This window comes from Hirundo rustica, chromosome 1 (assembly GCF_015227805.2).
Source record: "Hirundo rustica isolate bHirRus1 chromosome 1, bHirRus1.pri.v3, whole genome shotgun sequence".
NCBI classification, from domain to species: Eukaryota; Metazoa; Chordata; class Aves; order Passeriformes; family Hirundinidae; genus Hirundo; species Hirundo rustica.
In genome coordinates, this window is record NC_053450.1 from 112386841 (window position 1) to 112408587 (window position 21747).

Genomic DNA, 21747 nt, shown 5'->3' on the forward strand with positions numbered 1-21747 from the left:
ACAATGCAAAATTGTAGCAGAGATTCTCAGGTGAGTTTTTTTATGGCAATATATGTGTCCTGCAGGGACTAAAGAACACACAAGCATATACAGACAATTACTAGAATCTGCTTTTAGCCTTCTGTTTTCACACAGCCCACATGAAAAGTTAAAGACAAGCTTTCCTTTCTTAATTCTGACAAACTTCAGCATTTTTATAACATGAGGCAAGTTCTAAAGAGCTAAATGGCAAGAAAACTTCTTGAATACTGTTCCCAGAGTTTATGCTGACTTTAGAGTCTGCTTATGCAAAGTTCAGTTGCAGCACTTTTATCTGCTGATTTAGTGCAGTAAGCCAAGCCGCTTGATGTGTCAGTTAAAAGGCAAAAGTTCTGTATCTCGATTTGCTGGGATCTTACAGAAGGGTTTGACCAGTCACTGAACGTATGAGGAAAGGCTAAAGGAATTGGGTTTGTTCAGCCTGGAAAAGAGAAGGCTTCAAGGTGACCTAATTGTGGCCCTCAAGTACCTGAGGGGATCCTGCACAAAAGAAGGAGAGGGACTATTTACAACTGTACGGAGTGACAGGACAAGGGGAAAAGGCTTCAAACAGAGAGATTTAGATCAGATATTAGGAAGTATTCTTTGAGGGTGGTGACGCACTGGAAACAGGTTGCCCAGAGAAACTGTGGATGCCCCATCACTGTAAGTCTTCAAGACCCCCAGGTTGGATGCAGGTCTAGGCAACCTGGTCCAGTGAAAGGTGTCCCTGCCCATGGCAGAGAGTTTGGAATTAGATCAACTTAAAGTCTCTTCTCACACGAACCATTCTATGATTCTATGACTGTCTTACTTACCCTAAAGCAGAATATTCCCCTAAACATTTAACAGTTAAACACCCATTTGGGCAAAGAAAAGGAGCACTCACCTTGCCATAATACAGTAGTCTACAGAGGTCCTTAATTATGTTAGGCATTTCCGTGATCTTCTCTCTGCATTCCTCAAACTGAGCTGCTACACTATAACACTTACTAATGTATCCACATACCTATAAAACACAATATTTTATTTGGTTCCAAGTGGAGGAAAAATGCATGTTTACAATTGTATTTTTAATACAGTACATTTTTATAGTAATTTTTACAGTACATGTATTTTTAATATATACAATACTAGATGAATGTTCATATTATATATGCAGCACACATTTGTGTTTATTATCATATCATACATACACCTTATAGTCTTCTGAGAAGACACTACTCTCAGTTAAAGTTGCTGCTTTAAACTCACCTGTACAGACATATCATCTGGCTTGCTAGAACGAGTCAAGACTGCTACACAACGACTAAATGCTTCTTGCAATACCTGTGAGGATTGGATGATGCACAAGTTCAGTCACAACAAAAAGAGGTAAAAGCATGCAAAACCAAAACATCAGCTGGTAAAGTAATTTTCAATGACTGAAGGGAAGCATTTGACAAAAAAATCTGCTGCTTGCATGAATGGTTTGTAGTGCAAAATTCCTTGCAAGTGCTAGGAATAACCTTTGATGCTTTAAGAGCTGACAGTCTTCTCGCATGTGAACTAATACCTCAGTCAGTGTGCAGATGACACCAAGTTGTGTGGGAGTGTGGATCTGCTGGAGGGTAGAAAGGCTCTACAGAGGGAACTGGACAGGCTGCACCAATGGGCCAAGGCCAACTGGTCAAGTGCCAGTTTCTGCACTTGGGTCACAACAACCCCAGGCAGCAACAGAGGCTGGGGGCAGAGTGGCTGGTAAGCTGCCTGGCAGAAAAGGACCTGGATGTGCTGCTCAAGAGCCACTGAACATGAGCCAGGGTGTGCCCAGGAGGCCAAGAAGGCCAATGGCATCCTAGCCTGGATCAGTAACAGCGTTGTCTCCCTGTACTCAGCATTGGTGAGGCTGCACCTTGAATGCTGTATTCATTTTTGCTGCCCTCTCTACAAGGACATGTCCAGAGAAGGGCAACAGAGCTGGGGAAGGCTCTGTAGTACAAATCTGATAAGGAGCAACTGAGGCAGTAGGGACTGTTTAGTCTTGAGAAAACAAGGCTCAAGAGAGACTTTATCACTCTCTAGAAGCATCTGAAAGGAGGCTGTAGCAAGGTGGGAATTGGTCTCTCCTCCCAAGAAACAGAACAAGAGGAAATGGCCTGATTTTGTACCAGGGAAGGTTTAGATTGGATATTAAGAGGAATTTCTTCACCAAAAGACTGGTCAAGCACTGGAACAGGCAGCCAAGGTAAGTGACTGAGCTGCCATCCCTGAAGGTATTTAAAAAGGCATGTAGACATGATTAAGTGGGACTTGTCAGTGCTAGGATTAAGAGTTGGACTCAATGATCTTCAACATCTTTTCCAATCTACATTGTTCTAATATTGTAATATGTGCAATGAAAAGACCATCTGCCCAAGTGACTTGTTCACATTTACCTATTCTTTCACATAAAAAATGCAGCAGTTCTGTAAAGGAGTAGAGAAACTTTGTATGGAGCTTGCCTGTTCACAGTTCAATAGACAAGCCTCGGTCCAGAAAAGGGTATGCTCTACAAGATATTTCTTCTACTGTATCCAGAATATCTGAGATGTTAAGGATAACAGGTATCTCAAGACCAAAAGTGATTCTGGATTACATCTCATTTCCCAGGCACTGAAGATCTAAGATTTCTAGCTATGGAAAAGGTAGACCAAAAGTATGCATTTCAACACATTTCTTTACATTTACCTCAATTCCACTTTCTCTCCTCAGCTCTTCTGCATTTAATGCTGAACAACTGACAGTATGAAAAGCAAGTTCTGTAGCAGCAGGCAACAGTGGAGATTCTTTGGAAAACAAAAGGTCATCTGATGTTTCAATGGTAATAGTCTTTATCAGCATAGGATAGCCTGCATACTTGTAAGGTTTCAAATCTGAAAGAGGAAAAAGTCCGAATTTACATATATGCAGAGTCTAAGCAATTTAAGCCACCAAAAAAATTATTGGTGGAAGATAAATCAGATGTGTAAGGGACTAGGAAAGGAAGCCAACACCCAGGGAATCTGGAACAAGACTGAGCAGTTCACACAGTTGAACTCCTCATCACAAAGAAGCTAACAGAGCTTCACAGAAAGAACTCATTTAAGATAAAAAAGGCTTATCTCCAGCTCAGTAAGTCCCCAAGCTCAGAGCCTTCCCAACCATGCTTGTCTCTCTCCAGAGAAACTCAAGTATAGCTTGGTGTGTGTCTTAGGCCAGAAGTGACTAACAATAAGCCCCGTCCAGTTTGACACAACAATTTTAAGTTTTAAACTGCATTTTTCATTCCTGTAGAGTTCAGCAGTGCTAAGAATAATTTAATTTTCCATATGGAGCCAACTGCAAGCCAATACATTTAAGTCTGTACCAACGTTTTCCCTAGCTCCACATTACTGACAGGACTATGACTGCACGTGAGGTTCTTAGTTTACCATTACAATGTAACACACAGCAAAACACTGTTGGCTCTGCAAAGCTTGGACATAGTAGCCTGGGACTGTAGCTGGAGCCAAGTGTTAGGGTGCTCTAGCGATCCCTCTTTCCCAGTTGAGCAACGAGATAAGTCATGTTGCAGCACACTCACCCAAGGATTCTAACACTGGCCAGAATTTCTGCAAGAATGGCTCATTGTTAAGAGCCAGATGAGTGTAATCTCATGATCAGCATCTGGGTGACTGAGTACTAGTGAGGATTTTCTGCATAGACTGAATTCTCCGTACAGAGGACGATTCAAACTGATTAATATTTGAGCAGAGCACTTCAAAGAGCTATTCATGCTGTTTTGAATTAAGTTTTACTGCAGATTAATTTATTTCATGGTAGAAGCTGTCCGATTTTGAAGCTGTATATCATAGCTACATAATGCTGCGGCAAGTCAGAAACCACATCAACAGATTACAGATTCAAGAAGAGATGAGATTAAATCTGACTGAAATGACCACTAAAGAAATGAACATAAAACACTGAGGCAGCATGCTTACCTTCCTTATGCCTGTTGAAGAGGATGCTTTGAGTTTTCAAGATCAAAATTATGTTTTCTGGATCTGGCCCATCTATCACCTTGGCAGACTTAGTGCATAGAAACTCATATGCTTTATTAACTTTTTCAAACATATCCTGCAAATAAGGAGAAACAGCCATAAGTGCTGTTAAGAACCCTCTCAATTACTGGAGCATCAGTTTAAGTGCAAGTAAAAAAAGCATTTCAGGTTATTAGCAACAGCACTAGCTCCTGAAGTTGCCTCGCTGCACTTCAGGAAATACTGCAAGCAACACTGGTTCATAGACTAGTTTTCTTTTGTCTCCTGAGCTCTGCCCTAGGCAAAAGACTTTAAGTCAATCATACTATGACAAAAGCAGTAAGTACAGTCGGATTGTGAGAATGGGCAGAAGAGGTAGTCAGTCTCTGAAAGGGAACAAATAGCTTGTTTAGGTCCTGTGTAACTCTCTAAACAAGACAATTTCTGAGATGTGAGACTGACCTGGCTACACCAGTTTACTGTAGAAATCCTAAATCCTTGATTGATATTAGTTAAATTATTCATCTATAGCATTAATCTGTATTTTAGCAGTCACCTAAGGCATAGCTTTTAAAAGGAAGAAAGACAAATGTGCATTTCAAAATTCAATATATGTAATAGCTGAATATATCCCCATTTTATTAACACTATAAATTTGTGCTGTACATACCCTGCCTTCTGGATTCTTGTCTGGATGGTATTTTTGAGCCAGCCTGAAATACGCTTTCCTGATCTTGCTTTCATCATTTCTAAAATAAAACAAGTTCCATCAATCACACTTAATAACAAAAAACCAAAAACAACCACAGCAAAATGAGCCTGGGGTTCAGACAATAATACTAACAAAGAGTGAAAACTACAAAGCTCTCCTATTTCCTTTTTAAAAGCCTGGTTCATCATCTTACACTGAATTGGGGGTAACTGTCATATGGCCACAACAAGAAGAAGTTCTAGAGACTGTAAAGTATTTTTATACCTCTTGTACCTAATATACTAACCAGAAGGTGCTCAAAGTCCCTCAGTATTTCAAATGAAGAATCTAAATGAGCTACAAGTGTTAAAAGTTAGTATTTCACCATTTGCAGTAAATGAACTGTTCTTGAAGGATAAACACAAACTGCTGTTGGTTCACTTCCAGAGACCTGAAGCATCCCTGAAAACAGGATGCAAAAAACTCTAAGGATATAATCACCAAGAATAAGGGCAATATAGGGGAGGGAGAAGGATGATTACAGAAAAAAAAGCTCCTTTGAACATGTTCAAGTTTTGCTATATTCTTTGCTCACTATGGTTGAGTTTAAAGCTTGTCCTTTAAAAGAACAAAGCATTCTTGTCCCCATTTTCAGCTTATCTAAATACGTTAACAACTGTTTTCTCAAACACTGGAATTGTATTTCCAAGCTTTGTTTCGTTTTAGCAAAGCAATTCTCCACTGTGAAAGAAGAAGGTGCTACACATGACTGAGCTGGTACCACTAAATTGTTCCAAGTACTGAGATAAGAGACTTCAGTTTGCTCAGTGCACTGAGTTTTATATAAAAGTAGTTAAACAACTTTAAATCCTGAAGACAACTTACTGGCCTTGTCCTCTGGGTAGGTTAAGAACTTCATAAGCATCATCTATTGACATGGTAGGTGGCTTCTTCTCTACCTCCTTCTTCCAAGCTTCTAGGGTATCTTTCAACAGTTTAACCTCAAGAATTACAATTTATTAGTGTTTCATTCACGCTGACACCAGTATACATAATTTTAAATAAAATGCTGTTTTATTAATGAATCCTGTATTTTATGCAAGATAAAAGCACCCTGAGATTAAAATTACTATGTAAGAGTCAAATTAGAAGATGGAGGATCACTTAAGATGCAGTTCCCACCATGATACTACAAAAACTGCAAAGCTGCATGAATAAATAAAGCTGCTTAGACTGTTCTAGTTCATAGACTTGTACCAAAAAGATCTTTTCAGTTAATGTACTGACATGTTAGCTTGGCTTCTTCTGCAGGGTGGACAAATGAGAACCCCAAAGTCATGATTTCCATTCCCTCTCCCCATCCCCAAAACAAGAATTACTGAAACATTCTCTGAAGTTTCTTGGATGCTTGACTTTGCTATTTAAGAAGCAACCACAAGAAGGATACCCTTATGGGGTTGCTGTGTGGAAAGAACACTGTGCTGCTTCAAGATTAAGCAGGGTTTAATGTATTTACTTCTGAACCAAAATTCACGATAAAGGAGTTACTTGCAACAAACCCAACATTTGATTTTGTTAATATTTTAGGACTTTTCATTAACTTTTAGGACTGAAAGATCAAGAACTAAATGAATCCTAAAATACTTCTTACTTACTGGATCTTTAATTGGCCAGTCTGGAAATCTGAGTGTATCACAAAGATGCTTGAGGTAATAAATGTTACAGAACAGTTCATTTTCCAGCTGGGGATAGTTGATAACTGGGATGGGACAGTATTGGTAGAGGGCTCTTGTATTGCTTTGAAGACGAGGGGTGAAGTCAGCAAGATGAGCAGCAATCTTTTCTATCATCAGACGCCTAAAAGTTACAAAGTTTAGTTTAACATTTGCCCAGCATTCCTCGGTCCTCACTCACTGCACAAGTGTGTTCAATCATTTCTTCTGAAAAGGTTTTCCTTAGAAGTTTCCCACATTTCAGTAGGGTTTTAGAACACGATTCTGTCTTATTCTATTAGAGAGCTATTTAAACACCATGGAAATTAGTTTATTAAAAGCAATTAAAAGTGATATTTTGCCTTCCTCAACACTTCCTTACTTCCTGGAAGACCCTAATATGTATTGGAATATTTGACATATCACAGAGACAGGTGCTGGTAATAAAAAACGACATATAAATAAGTATAAAGCATTTCACATACATAGTCAAGTCTCCATTCACAAAAGTAACTTACTCAACATGTTCAGGGAAATACTCCCCCCTTCCCACTGCCAGTTCTGCCCTCCCTTGCCCTGGTTATTTTTGGATGAAACAGAGCACAATGCAGGACACTGCTCTTGCAGAAGGCAAACAAGAGGAAGCCATGGAATCTAGGTGTTTTCAGCTTTCTTTAGGAATGTTAAGTACCTATTCAACATAACCTGTAGTTCAGATTTATTTGTCCCTCTGACAGAAAACAGTTACCTCATTTCATTGCTCCAAATTGCTTCCGGAGTGTCAAATTCTCCAAGGAATATCTCAGAAAATTTTTCTGGTTCATAGTTTTCTAAATAACACACCATTGCTTCAGGAAGAATATGTCCAAGTATACTTCTTTGAACTATATCTTGACTTTTTGTCTACAGAAGAGATCACATGGTCATCTCAAAGGTAATTGAATTCTGTCTTGCTAACTAATTTGAGACCTAAAAACCCCCCCTTTTCCCTTATAATTCTTAAATTCTAGTTAAAACAACTAACTTCAGTTAGTCTGCAAAAGTATTTGGAAACAGAGGTAATTACTGTTGCAATCTACTCACTTCTTCAGACTTGAAAGCTTGTTTTGTATGTGTGTATTTCAAAAACCTAGAAGAGAAACAACAGTTATTTTCTTTTTGTTTGATACTTAGGTACCCTTGAATAGCAAGCAGAACGACATAGGCCAGCTGACAGGTATTACACATTTACTTTGAGATAAAAGAGTAACTGCAACAGTTTGAATTTCTGTACTAAGTTCATTAAATCCTTGGGAACTTCACCAAGCTAAGCACTCCCATGTTATAAATGTTGCCTTATGTTCATCATTTCAGTTTTAAAGTCCTGTTCCTGAAAGCTTGTTTTCTACACACACAAAAAAAGATCCTGATAGAGACACAGATCACCTCTGCGCTGTAAGATCATCACTGCAAGGATGAAATAAGATGATTTTAGACTAACTGCTGACAGTTCTATTACACCAGAGTCATCACAGAAGCATGCAATCATTTCCCAATGCATTTCACTGTACAAGAGACTTAACTGGAATTGTATGACAGCTTTTTATGAACTACTTCATTTAGAAGTACTGAAATGAACTGCAATATCCATGTGCAGTGCATTATCAAGCAGTACTGACTGATTTAACTGTTCTAGGCTTCAATACTGAAAGAGGCTATTAGATTTTTTAAACCCTTTCAACAGCTGCCTACTATCAAAAGCTACATCAGCATATATGTAGCTGGTGTTACTGCTTTTTAGTGCTTGTAATGGCTTATTCTACAATAAAGCATGCCCAGTTGTACTGTTAGAACTGTATCATCACTCCTGCTTCGGAAAGATCATAAGCAATTCACTTTTTAATGACTGACTAGATCACATGGAGGCAATTCTTCTAGAAGAAGAATTTCATGCTGGTTCTAGCAAGCCACACTCCCCAGAGGATGCAGATATGTAGAGAAACAGTCTTGAGCATGACTGGTCAAGAGGTACTTTTGGCTTTTCTTTTTCCTACCTTGCAACCGGAAGTACATTGGAACCTGTGTACATCATGATGAAGAAGAATACTCCACTCAGATAAAAACGAGGTAACTGAGGGTTGTCTTGCATGACATGAGAGAGCAATACAGCGACTTTTTCCACAAGGATAGGATCAAAAGTCAGTAATAGCTGAAATCAAACACAAGCATTATTAGCTGGTAAGTAGTGCAAGTTATCTTGCCAAAACTGAAGTTTCAATTATTGGGACAACCCAGAAACTTACAGGAATTACAGTTAAAGAATACTTCAGCTTAAAAACAGTGAGTATCATTCAAAGAATATTTGAAGTTGAAAGGGACCTCTGGAGATCATCTTGTCAAACCCCTCTGCTAAATGCCTGGTCTTCTAGACCTGGCTGATAGATCATGTCCAGGTGGCTTTTCAGTATCTCCAAGGATGGAAATATTTCTCTACAAGATATTGGCTGAAAAGCTTGAAATTTGCAACAACACCCTATGAAACTAACAACTGTTTAGTCAGAGATCTGTGCAATGTTACAATTGTTCTTTGATGTGTTTGCCCCACCTAAAGTATTCACATGGGGAAGATGATAGAGTAAGTCACTTTCACTCATTTAGGTACATTTTTGAAGAGTTACTTACCTGAGTGATATGAGGAAGGCAAGTACTATCTGACAACAGCCTTTTCACTCTAGGCAGAGGTCTTATAATAGCATTATCTTGATCCCTAAAAATATCAAGTAGTCCAGCAGTAAGCACACATGTCTCTTTTCTCTTTCAAAACCAAAAGATTTTACTAAGCATTAGACTGCTGAAGCCATATTCTTGGTCTTTCTTTAACTTCAAAGTTTGTTGTTAGACTCGGTAAGTGTGGTTTAGTGTCTTGCATTAAAGCCCTTCTGTTTAAGTTAAACAAGAGCCTGTCTATAGCATTAGAAATGCACATAGCTTGTACATTCATTCTTGCAGTCCCTTTCACAATATTAGTATTGTCTCACAAACTCTATTTGCCCACAGAATTAATTACTACCATGTAAAAGGCTCTTTTAATAGAGTTCCTTAATATACTACTTTCTAAGAAAAGCTTTAAGACAGAATTCATGAATTCATGCATCTGTCAGATAAAGTTAACCCCTTCTGCTGAAAATCCTTGCTTACCTGCTGGGAAAATATCCACACATAGTGATGAGCATGTTGAGGACAAGTGTGGCAAGGTCAGTCTCATTCAACACAGGCTGGCCACTGGCAAGCAAGCACCACTTCAGCTGAGGGATGACTTGTAAGGGTCGCCAGCCATCCATACCCTGAGCCCAGCAACGAGTTTTTGAAGTCAGCTGTCCATTGTTCCATAGTTCCTGCATCTATTGCAAGATTAGAGATGAATTTAGTTTATTCAGCATTTAGAGCCACCTTCGCTCCTAAACATTCACACTCCTGACAAGCTTTTAACTGCTGTATGGCAGACTATTATAGCTGCATGAAATTTCAATGAGTTTATAACTCTGTCATAGAATCACAAAGTAGAATGTGTCAGATTATGTTGCAACCAACTGAGGCATGGAGGGGTAGGGCAGTTTTACCAAGGCGGCTGCAGCTCTTGGCACTACATCAAGTCTCTTATCTAGATTTAATCCTTATTTAAAGAGCTACTTGGAGAACATTCTTTAGCATTGTTTATGGCCCCTCTCACTGTTTGAAACACACCCAGTCACCAGGACAGAGATCATTTGTCAAGTTCTGAGTCTGAAGGGGACGACAGGTACCTCTTGAAAGCTGTAAGGACCACTCCTCTCTTTGTCAGCATTGCCAAAGTACCACTCTTTCTCGCTCTCCCTCTTCGCATCAGGTGCTGCCTCAATCACGTTGCTCTAAAAGTTGATGTTTAGAAGAACAGTTTTAGCTTCAAAGTGCAAATATCACATTTCTACGTGAAATGTGAAGAGTACATCGATTTTTTAAAGAATTGTCCCTTTTGCAGAGCAACAAATGAGTAGTAAGAAACAAAGGCCCCCTACCTGCAAAGGGACTGTAGCTCTGCTTGTGTGAAGATGTGCCAGAGTAAGAAGATCTACAAGGGTTCTGATGCCATTTGAATCCATAAGGTCCTTCACATTTTTCTGTTAACAAATGAACTGAGTTACCAAAAGCATTTTCTAGATAAGCATTGCTGCAATTAAATTGAACAGTTTTATTCAAGTAAGAAATGACCACAAAAAAAGTCAAATCATTCTCTAAAGTGACTAGAATGGTACAATCACCATGACATCTACATGCTTCCTTCAGCTTCCTCACCAATAAATAACAGCTATCACATTCCAGAAAGCTGGATCAAACGTTGTTCTAAAACTTCCTTAATACCTGAATTTCTGTTCAAGTTAACCCTGAAAGACTAGCTCAGACTATTTTACCCAGTCAAAAGACTGCTGTTAAGTGTACATGTCCACCTTACCTTGTTGAGGATCAGCTTGTTGAGGAACAGGATCAATCTGTCCCGCTCAAGCCTGTCAGTGCACTGTTGCAGCAGAAAATAACAAGTTAGCATTTCATAGCACATACTAGAAGTTCCCTTCAAAAGCTAATGTAGTTGAAGCTGCAAAGCCCCATATTGTTTCTTCATTCCCAGAAAAACTGCTGACTATTACGTCTTTAGCTTCATGCACTGCTAATAAAGGTGGTTTTCTAGCACTGAGGAGCAAAGGTCTTGTTGCCCTGGCTCAAACCCACTATTCTGCTAAGTCTATTGTTATATCAGGATTATGTTTGGAGTCTCAGTGAACCAGGTAAAACAAGCACAAGAGAAAAAGAGAATGCTTTCAGCCAGCAGACAGAGAGGGTCTTTGATATTACATCCCTGGTGAGATTATCAAGGCTCAAGGCAAAATATCAAGCGACTTCACTGGTTCAGTTTCACTTGCAACAGCCAAAACCCATGTCGATGCAAGGGAAGAACTCCTCCTTCAGACTGCATGGACATTTATTTTTGCAAGCTGAATAAGGTCTCAGACATAAGATACTTAATAGGCAATGCAGCTACTACTACAAATCTAATCCACCATACGTGCTCATCTCAAGCTATGATTTCACTAGGCCTGGGGGTACAACTCAAAGTCAGTTCTTTGAAATAATGTGATATGGAACAAGATTCTCCTCTTATAAAGCTTCTGTATTTTTCAAAAGCAAGCTGAAGTTATATTTGCATTTTGTTGGTCTTAAAGAGATTAATTTGAAATACCTCTATGATCAGCAGGTTTTTTAGTTAAACTTTAATGAAATTGAAACAAAGGGAGATGCTAAGAACAGCTGTTGACAGCATGGAAAAAAGTATTCACATTCTATAAACGCAAAACATGGGTTTCACAGTAACTTGAAGGATCTGAACATATGCCGGACTAGCAGTATGTTAACTACTAGATCCAATAATTTAAAATAATTCTTACCCTTTCTAACATTCCAACAATGTACTTAGTATCAGAAAACGGTCCTATTTCTTCATGACACCTTCCATAAACAATGGCCAATGCTTGCAGACATAAGCATTTCATATTCACTTTTGGGGTAAGCAAGAAGCGATGGTAGAGCTCATTGAAGAATTCATATCTAAAAAAGAAATGAGATTTTAGTAATGAAAACAAACATGGACCTTAGGAATGAGATAAGGTTTTAATAATGTCTCACGATCTTTTGATTGCTCCACTTTCTTCAGTTTCATCTTCTTCCAGCAGCAATCTTAGATAATAATCCCCTATTTTTATTTCCTCAGAAAGGCACTCATATTTTACCTGTAACACAGAACACCTTACTTAACAATATATATATTGTTTCTTCTTCAGTAAGTTTTTGCTTGCATAACAATACAAAGCTTGATTGCATCTAAAAACTCAACAAGGTTAGCAACCTCTCCTAAGCTGTAGGAAAACTGAAATCTCCAGGTTTTCTGCCAAAGAAACACACATCTACAAAATAAAAGCCACTGGCTATTGCTGCCCCCCTGAATAAATGAAGCTTCTCATCTTAATGAGATCTCAATTTCCAGCCTGTAACTAACTTGTTTTTAATTTCAGCTGGTTTTGTTAACTAAACTCGGATAACACACATGATGCATTCAGTGACTCAACTTTTAATAAGTAGTTATTCCACTGCAAGGTATTTTATTTAATGTTACTGCAATTATGAGACACAAGCATGACCTAATTACAAGTTATACTTGCTACTGTCCTGGATAATAAAAGCCTAAAGGCATCAGTTCACAAAAAAACGTGAAGTAAAATTGCACCATAAAAGCCATCATTAACTTCAGAGCAACTACATTAAATTTAACAAATGCCTCAGTGTTCAGTGGTAACAAGCACTTGGGAAGCACTTCAATTAGAGGTGCCTCTAACATACAACAAAAGCCATTCTACAGTGGTTTTTCTTATCTATAGTTCGCAGATTACGGTCATGAGGCAACAAAGTTATCTACAGATTTGATCACAGCATATCATACAAAGATATCCCACTAACTGGTATGCTTTCAGAGGAGTCTCAAGCCACCATTCCCCTTGGCAAAGTGACAGGATTCCACAGCTGACAGAAAAGCCTCTGTCATCACTATCTCGTTCAAATACTTACAGCATAGTCTAATAACATATTCATTACTATTTAAAAGCAGATCTGTGAGACAGCAGTTGTTCAAGCCAGTCCCAAAGTATCCTGGGTTGTAGCTGCAAGAATGCTACTGATACATTCCAGCAGCATAAAGCCACACAGGAGCATAGAGTACATGGCCAAGTCTGTATTACAAAGTTTCAAATCTGTACTTCTGATTCTGTCCCAGTTTGCAGTGCTAAGAAGTTGGGATAGCAGACACTGTGACACCCAGAAGTCCTGTGCCTGATCGAACCTGAAGGAAACTTTGAAAGACAAATGCCAGTCCAAGAAATACCAATCTAAACCCAGTCTTAGCTATTTACTGCATCAACGTAAGAAGCAACCTGTAGGTGTATGAGAGGGATAAATTGCATACGTAAAATTGCTCTCTCTCATAAAGCATTAGCTCCCGATGTCTTGCAGTTCCTCCTGATTTGCAGAGTAGTCAGCTGAGAAATTCCCCAAACCAGGTTTCTTCTCATTTCCCAGCTCAAATGTCACTAGAAAGCCATCCTAAAACAAGGATGGCAATGGGAATATCTAAGGATTATCTTGCAGTTGAATTCAAGGATGACCTTGCTTTGCTTAAGCGTTACACATTAATTAAAACCACATTGTTGTGTGGAACCACAACTATACTGGAGATAGGAGAACAGCACCTGAAGTGTTTATTAGCACATTACTTGAAAACATCTTGCAAGATGTTTTGAGAAAGCCAGTCAGGACCATACTGCTTGCTTCATAGAAGCATACAAGGTTTTTTTGTGGTGGTGGTGTTTTTTTTTTGTTTGTTTGTTTGTTTTTTTTGTTGTTGTTGTTGTTGTTGTTGTTTGGTTTTTTTTTCTTCTTAGGTACTGCTGTTCCTAGAATGGGATTTAGCCCATAATCTACTCATGATTTAGCAACACAGTATTTAACTGACACAGGAATACTGAAACATGAAGGAAATTAAGACAATAAACTTGTTATCAGGAAGAACTGACTTCTGAAACTACCCAAAACAATTCTGACAGAACACACTCCAAAACAAGTATGACTTCTCTGTGTAAGGACCAACTCTTTTCTTAATGCAAGAATACACCATGGGTTCTGATAAATGTTTCATCTCCACAGCATCATTTGTTAGGTTAAAGAGGCTTCTGTTTTGCACAGTGACACTGGACAGGAGTACTTGTTCACTGATTCAAGCCTTAGCAGTTGATTCCACAACCTAAATAAATTTCTAGCTTGCATTCAGGGATCAACAACACAAGACTCACTCGTGGAATAAGAGACAGAAGTGACATTTTAAGTAGACATATTTTAGAGATGCAGTTTGTCCTATGGTAGGTCATTTACCTCAAACTCCTGGTGGTTCCATGAGATAACATTAGCACTACCAAGTTCTCTGTCAATATTAAATGCTCTCATCTCAGATTCAAGAGTATCTCTCAGTTCTTCCCGTGTTTTGAAGTTCCAAATCAAGTTTGATCTAGCATGATCCTGAACAAACCTAAGAAAAAAGTTACATAGTTTAAACCCCTCAAAACGTTATCTAAAAATAAGACAAGATTCAGCTGGCAAGCTAGGGGAGATTGTTAGCATTAGTGATCTTAATTAGAAGGCAGAGAGCAGTGGTCTCCAGTTTGTTACAGTAATTACAGTTGTTCACTTGTATACTGTTTTCACAGCCAGGGAGGCCAGCCTGGACTAAAGCACACCTGGTGTCACCCCTTTGGGCTGTTTGCCATCTGCAGGGAGTTGATGATCAGGAGACATGCAAGCGATTCACTGTAAGCCAATAAGGGCTACAGGTAAACAATCCAGAGCAGCAGACATGCACATTCCAGCTGTGTTTTGAACCAACAACAACAACATATACAAGTAGATCACGCAGCAAGTTAGAAGATGATGTCTTAAATGTCACAAAACAGTCAGCAGACATTCTTTAGTAGCAGTTACCAACACAGCCTTTGGATCCAAAGACAGAATGAATTTTAATACCAAAGGTTTAGGAACACACAAATCTTCCTTTCATGAAACTGTATTTGACATTTAGAAACATCAAGCAGTTGAGTTTATGGAATTTCCCCAAGCTTGCTTACATAGTTTGTTAGCCAAGCCAAGCTTTATCAGCCTACTTAACACATCACTCTGGTTGGGGCCATTGTATCTTTCTCAGATGGAAGTCTCTCCCTTGTAAACTTTGAGCTGTAAGAACTCACAGGTAAGCAAGCTGCGTTTAGGACCTGTGGCACTATTTGAAATCCAGTATCCAACTGCCCTGCTTTAAGCTCATGTTTGTTCCAATTCAAGTTACAACATCTTGAGCAGTTTACAGGTTGACATACCATCAAACTACAATGCTTTCCAGTGCTACTTTACTTGGCCTTCAATACCATGCAGATTTGCACCTGCAGTTTGTTACTTACTCTTTCTTTTGGTTCAAGGGAAAAAATTACGTGGTTTGACAATATTTCAGAAGCTTTCTAAATTCCTCCTTTTCCTAAGCACAAGTGAAATCCTTAAGTATAGCTTAGGGGGGCTTTATTAAGTAGCTGTTACTAAACGTTTGCACTGTTTCAAGGCAGGCAGAAATTGGAAGTCACAGAAACTCAGAAGATACTAACAAAAATATCCAGCCAGATAAAAACTTTTATCTGAGACCACAATATTAACTTTATCCTTTTCACCTGTAATAGAAGAGATCCCAGTTGGCTACTATTTTTATTCTTTGGCGCCGTTTCCTTAATATCACTGGTTTTTGAATAATGTTCTGCAAAAGAACCAAATTCCACAAGTTAGTAGAAGCAGATACCTCCCATTTTTCCCTTTTAAAATAAAAGGCTGGATTTTTTACACTCCTTCAAAAACCATACTAAGTTAAGCCTCATTAATAATGTCTCCTTTTCTAGTGAGTAGCAGCAACAGATTTCTACAAGTGTTATTTACACCAAGTTAAATCATGCCAGAGAAACTTTCAGCTGTTTGACAAATCATTTGTTTAGAAGCAAGTTATCCCTGAGAAAAGCTTAATTCCCACCACCACAGGCATTCATCAGCTCCAAAGCTGATGGAGGTGAAAACCCACATGAAGATTGTTTTGCTCTTGAAAAGAAAGAACCAGAGAAGTTACAAAAACAGAATCAAGTCCGACTTGGTCACTGAAAGATTCCCTATTTTGATGAAGCACGAAATCAGTGTTATCATCTACATGAGGTATCACATGCAAGCAGAAGTCTGAGCCAACAGTCTCCACACAAGTAACAGAGATATACAGACAGACTCACCATATTGTTTCTGTCCTGATTATGAAGAAAAATTTGGAAGAAAAAGAAAAATACATTTAACATTCCAGAGTCACTGAAGTAATTTAAAGCGGTAAAACCAAACTTGCTACTACCTCTCCCAAGCTACACTTGCACATATTTACTGTGAAAAAATGCAGCCCAGAACTCCACATGGAAAAAATGACTCTTTAAACTCAGTATCTAGACAAGTTGTTTAAAGTGCGATTTGATCTTCCACTGCTTTTTCACATCTCTTTATTTCTCCTGTTTTGAACCTAATTCACCATTATTTCAGAAATATTACTGTCAAACTTCTGCACTACATTTGACAACAAACTTGAGCTAGATTTTCCTAAATTAAAGCTTATTGCAACATCAGAACAAGTACCAAGACAGGCATTTTCAATACTCCGCATTGTGCTTCTCATCCTTCCTTGCACATACAACAGATTGTTTCACTTCTAGAATGCATAGAAACAAGCTCAGTCAATATATTAAAGAAAGTTAAGAGAAATATCTCATAATTAAAAGGGTTTGTCATTTAGAACATGGCAATAAAACTAAAAGAAAAAGGAGACCAACAGTAAGAACTCAAGCAGTGCTTAACCTATCCTCTTATCAGATCAAAACAGTTATTTATGACTTCAGTCTCCATCATGACCTTAGGTACAGTCTTTTTCAGTCTCAGTCTCTTTAAGCACTGAGATACCTATATTCAAGTAAATCCTAAGGTGGTGTCCCTGTCCCTATGGGGCAGGGGGGATTGAAGCAGATGATATATAAGGTCTCTTTCAACCCAGGCTATCCTATGATTCTTCAAGCAGAAGAAAACTAAAATATCACTGATGTAAAGTACTAATTTTGAATGCAAAGAATATTCCATTTCTTTTAAATATACTTCAAAAACTGGTTTTGCCACATTTCAAAGAATTTTCTCCTGTGTAATTATCTTACAAGAAATGCATATAGGCTGCACTGAAGTTTGATAAGGTTCGCTAAAGCTTGATACATATGCTGAGGGAAATAATTTGCCTGCTTTACATTCTCCCTGGAACCCATTTCTAATGCAAGAATAATAAGAAGTAGAGAGGTTGCTAAAAAAGGAAGGAGAACTCTCACATCACAACACTTCTTTACTATTTGAGTGTGTGTTCTGACACTCTTACTGTGACTTAGTCAAGTTACTCTAACAAAGTTTCAAGTACTTTTACCTCTTTCTGAGCTATGCCCATTCGATCTCTCCAGTGCATCAAGACTAGATCCACCTTCTCTTTGGCAAATTTTTCAACTTCCTTTGCAGCTTTTCCAGCCAGCCTCTGCCACTCTGGCACTTTATTGAACTTGCCATACTGATCCTGCAGAATAAAACCAATTACTTACGGTTGGGGGTTATCTTTGCTGCAGATCACTGCAGCAGTCAAGTGTCTGTATCAGAAAAGTCACTAAGACTTACATCTATATAATTGAATTGTAAGACAATTACAATTACTTACAGTTGCAATTTTTAAGTTATCTCTAACATGCATTCTATCAGCATCTTTTTCAGGAACAGGATCAGCACTGTCAAGGTATGCCAGCAAACCTGGTGGCTAAAAACATTTAAAACCAGTGTAAACACACACATGGCTAATGAACAGAAACCATCACATTAGGTAATAACATAATTTCTTTAAATCAGATTTTTCAGAACAGAATTTATATTCTACTCGAAAGTATGTAAAGCTACAGCTTTTTTTTTTTTTTTTTCTGTGATTAGCACAATGCTGCAATCCTCAACAGAAGTGCTCAATAGAGACATAATATTGGCCTTAGTGCAGGAGAACTCTTGGCTATATCTCATTTCTTAAAGGAGCACATAATGCACCTAAAGAATGCAGGAAAAAAAGAGCTGATCCCAGGGCAATACTGAGAGGGATGAACAACACTAGAATCCACCCCTATCCTCTGATATGGACTAAATGTTACGTGTGACATTAGAGATGAGCTAGCCTTTTTTGACTAAGCTTTCCATAAGATAGTGACCAAGATCAGGACAGTTTGCTCTGCCAAAAATGAAGGAACTGCTATTTTGAAATGAAAAGCTGGTAATTTCTCACAACACTATTCACTGAACTAATTTCACTGAAGTAACTTAAGCAAGAAGCATTCAGGAGGCTGTAAGGGTGAAAGAACAACATATGAACGATCAGCATATGAACTAACAACAAAAATTTAACCAAGTTAAAAGCAAAGTTGGACAGACAAGGCATAAAAGGATAGACAGAACTCTTAATGCCTTAATTTCTTATTGGCACAAAAAAGCATTAGAAATGCTTACAATGTCTCCCACATTTTTGTCCTTTTAATCAAGAAAAAGAAGTCAAGACACTTTAAGTTTTGCGTCATACAGTATTTAAAAAAGTATCAGGGAAGTAACAGAAAATTTTTAAGAGTATGAGATGCTTTGAACTAGACACAAATATCCTTTAATTAGTAGATACAAGACTGCTGATCTCCCAGGCAAGACATTCCTCTTGAAGGGAAGAGGAAATATGTTTACTATATAGATTGTGCCAACTTTGATACTGTAAGCTTTTATACCTTACTGTTTTGCTACTCCATATTCTGCTTTTACTTACCAAAATACGTTTCAACAAATTCATAGCGGTTTTGTTCTCAGCTGTCCAGAGGCCAACCAAATGTCTACTTAACTGCCTGAAAAAGCCATTGAAATTTACAAACTGCAAGTTAGTACTTGAAACAGATTTTTAAACAACTAAACTGTCACCCTTACCATGCTGATGAAATGAAGATGAGCAAGAGCTTCATGCTCTTGATTAAGAGCACAAAGCATTACATTGTTCAAAGATATGCTTAGCATGCTTTTAAGTGTTGCTTTTAAGAAGTTCCAGTGAAGTTAGGGGAACAGTAGCAGCACATGCTTTTTGAGCTAGACCTCAAAGAACACTTGAGCAATAGAGCAGAAACATCTAATAATCAAGTGTAAGTTTATCCAGCCAACCTTAAGTTACAGCTGAAGTTAAGAGGCTATCAGCCATCAAGAACTGCTACATGCTCTACTTGAAAGTCCTTAATACCAGTCCATTAATACCTTAATACCTTAAAGCCTTTCTGGGAGCCTGCCTTGCATGTCAACAGATGCTTTCTGCCAATATTTCTTACTAGGATTCTACTGCACTGAACTGAAGCACTGGTACACGCACATTGTAAGTAGTAGCACCAAAGAGAACTAGCATCACAGATGGTTTCATACCAGCTCTCTCCAGGATGATGCACAGTGGCAACAAGCTCCACTTGTCCCTACATTCCTTAGCAACTCTGAGCGCTTCAGGAATTCACAACTAAAGCTTCTATAATTTTGTATTTGGGTGAAAATAGTTGAATCATCACTCATCCTCCACAGCACACTCTCAGAGATCACCAGTTCTACTGACTGTTGATTCGGGGAATAATTTTGGTGAGGAAACCTCTCTCTCATTTAAGATGGGTAACCCTAACTGCATGCAAGATGTCTGAGATGTGCACACCTATTTTTATACAGTTGTACAGTACAAGTTGAAACTTTTTACAAATTCCAAACATTCTACTTGCCTTTTCTTTCCCTGACTTAAAATAAAATCAAAAATATCAAAATCAAAACTTGAGCCATTAACAAGTAATCAACCCAAGCCCACCTTAACAAAAAAAAATCAAGGGTTTATTAAGTGGCTTCAGTCTTGGCTGAAGCTTGCTCTACTAAAACATACCAGCTGCTAAAGAAAATATTCTCCTGAAGAACTGCAACTTTTCTTCCCTAACCTCCCAATGTTCGCTAGGCCATGACTTAGATTTTTTAAACATGATATATCAAGTGAGATGGACATACCTATTTGTAAGCATCCTCTGATCTGTGCTTATTGTAAACATAGCAGTGTGCAAGTGACGAGGTAAGGCACCTTCACTGAGGGCAAGATCTTGCATTTTGGTAGCAATCTCTTTGTCTCCTTCCTTTGGAAACAGGGCAAGATGATTACTAAAGAAAGAATCTTAGTTAAGCTGCTTTCATCTCAGTTTACAGTTCCAAGGCCTTCTTGCCCATCAATTATGCCAACTAATATTCAAAAACCAGAAGCTAGAGTATGATAGGTTTTAAGCAAAAGTTCTCAACAGCAACTGCTCAATGCTGTAGTAAAACCATGGACCAGGTAACTGGTAGTTACACCTATGAGGACAGTAACTGAAGAGGGCAGGATGCCTGTCTCCCATCGTACATCAGGAGGTTGTAGCAGAAGTATCATTTTCACACTGCAATTATAAATTAGGATTAAACAAAGAATGGCAACCACACATAATCGCCTGTTGCTTGACTTCTGCCGACAGTAACCATTTAAGACTAATGGCTGCTGTTCAGTTTAGACAGCCACATGGGTAAGACTGCCACTCACTCAAGATACAATAGTTGCTATGAATAAGAAAAAGCTTTTGCAGCACTTCTACTCATCTAACTGACAGGACTTTTAATAAACAACATAGTAACTTTTAGCTAACATTATCAGGTACATTGATGGAAACTTGAAGATTTGGAATACCTCTATTTCAAGTGTTCATTCACTTCCATTCCAAGAAAGTACTAGATGAATTTCAGATGCATAAGCCATTGTGATACAATGAGGCACTAACTTAAGCCCTGAATTTCAACTCAGGAAGTGTCAAGAGTCAGTTAGCAAGGCCACCCTGCAACAATCATGAGCAACCCTTGAGAAGTATGGACTTGGCCCATACATTATGTGGTATGGAAACTTAAAGCCAAAGCAAGAACAGAGGCTGACATCACTAGTCTGCTCTGGGGACACTACTGCTTGCTAATCCTGGTCCCATTCTATCTGGCAATGCATCCCAGGAAATATGGCCTCTCCTCCTTGAGATACCCTCTAACATGCAGGAGAAGTCTGGTGGCTCTGAGGTATGTGGCTGAGCTACATACAACATTTACAGCCATATCTTGACTGCAGTATGGAGACATGCAAGGCACTACCTAACATCCCAACTCACATGCTTTCCAAACCCCCAAGTGTAAGATAAAAAGCAAGTTGCCATATTAAACCACTCACAATTACGCAGGTGTTCTGTTCCTCACCTTCCAACTTCCCCCTCCCCACTCCCCACTTTGAGAAGCTAATATAACAAACTTCTCTTGGTAAGCAATTGCACTTCAAAAATAGACAATACATATTTTGCATGCTATCCCAGCTAACACTGATAAAAATCTCACCTCTATTATTGCCTTCATCACCAAACCTGCTCCTTTCACAATTGCCATGGAAGGGTGCTAGAACAGAACGTTAACAAAAAAAATTATCCAAGCATGAAACCTGAAGATTAGATCATCTGTGGTTCAGTTTCCTTAACTA

At 38.5% G+C, this 21747-nt stretch overlaps 1 protein-coding gene across 3 annotated transcripts in view; it reads right to left on the bottom strand.

Moving 5' to 3' along the window:
- DNAJC13 (DnaJ heat shock protein family (Hsp40) member C13) overlaps positions 1 to 21747 on the bottom strand; it is a 63684-nt gene that overhangs the window by 21519 nt on the left and 20418 nt on the right. For 2 of the 3 annotated variants that reach the window (XM_040054475.2, XM_040054521.2), the window contains exons 16-40: positions 21609 to 21665; positions 20223 to 20344; positions 18976 to 19051; positions 17851 to 17946; positions 17569 to 17712; positions 16358 to 16372; positions 15761 to 15843; positions 14427 to 14580; positions 12135 to 12238; positions 11897 to 12056; positions 10909 to 10971; positions 10475 to 10576; positions 10223 to 10327; positions 9618 to 9820; positions 9102 to 9186; positions 8474 to 8628; positions 7524 to 7569; positions 7189 to 7343; positions 6384 to 6585; positions 5614 to 5729; positions 4708 to 4786; positions 3999 to 4134; positions 2728 to 2912; positions 1273 to 1347; positions 908 to 1027 (exon numbers count right to left, since the gene is read on the bottom strand). In XM_040054475.2, coding sequence (XP_039910409.1) covers positions 908 to 1027; positions 1273 to 1347; positions 2728 to 2912; positions 3999 to 4134; positions 4708 to 4786; positions 5614 to 5729; positions 6384 to 6585; positions 7189 to 7343; positions 7524 to 7569; positions 8474 to 8628; positions 9102 to 9186; positions 9618 to 9820; positions 10223 to 10327; positions 10475 to 10576; positions 10909 to 10971; positions 11897 to 12056; positions 12135 to 12238; positions 14427 to 14580; positions 15761 to 15843; positions 16358 to 16372; positions 17569 to 17712; positions 17851 to 17946; positions 18976 to 19051; positions 20223 to 20344; positions 21609 to 21665 — 2838 coding nt within the window. The remainder of the gene's footprint in view (positions 1 to 907; positions 1028 to 1272; positions 1348 to 2727; positions 2913 to 3998; positions 4135 to 4707; positions 4787 to 5613; positions 5730 to 6383; positions 6586 to 7188; positions 7344 to 7523; positions 7570 to 8473; positions 8629 to 9101; positions 9187 to 9617; positions 9821 to 10222; positions 10328 to 10474; positions 10577 to 10908; positions 10972 to 11896; positions 12057 to 12134; positions 12239 to 14426; positions 14581 to 15760; positions 15844 to 16357; positions 16373 to 17568; positions 17713 to 17850; positions 17947 to 18975; positions 19052 to 20222; positions 20345 to 21608; positions 21666 to 21747) is intronic. The other variant, XM_040054531.2, reaches the window with a different exon arrangement.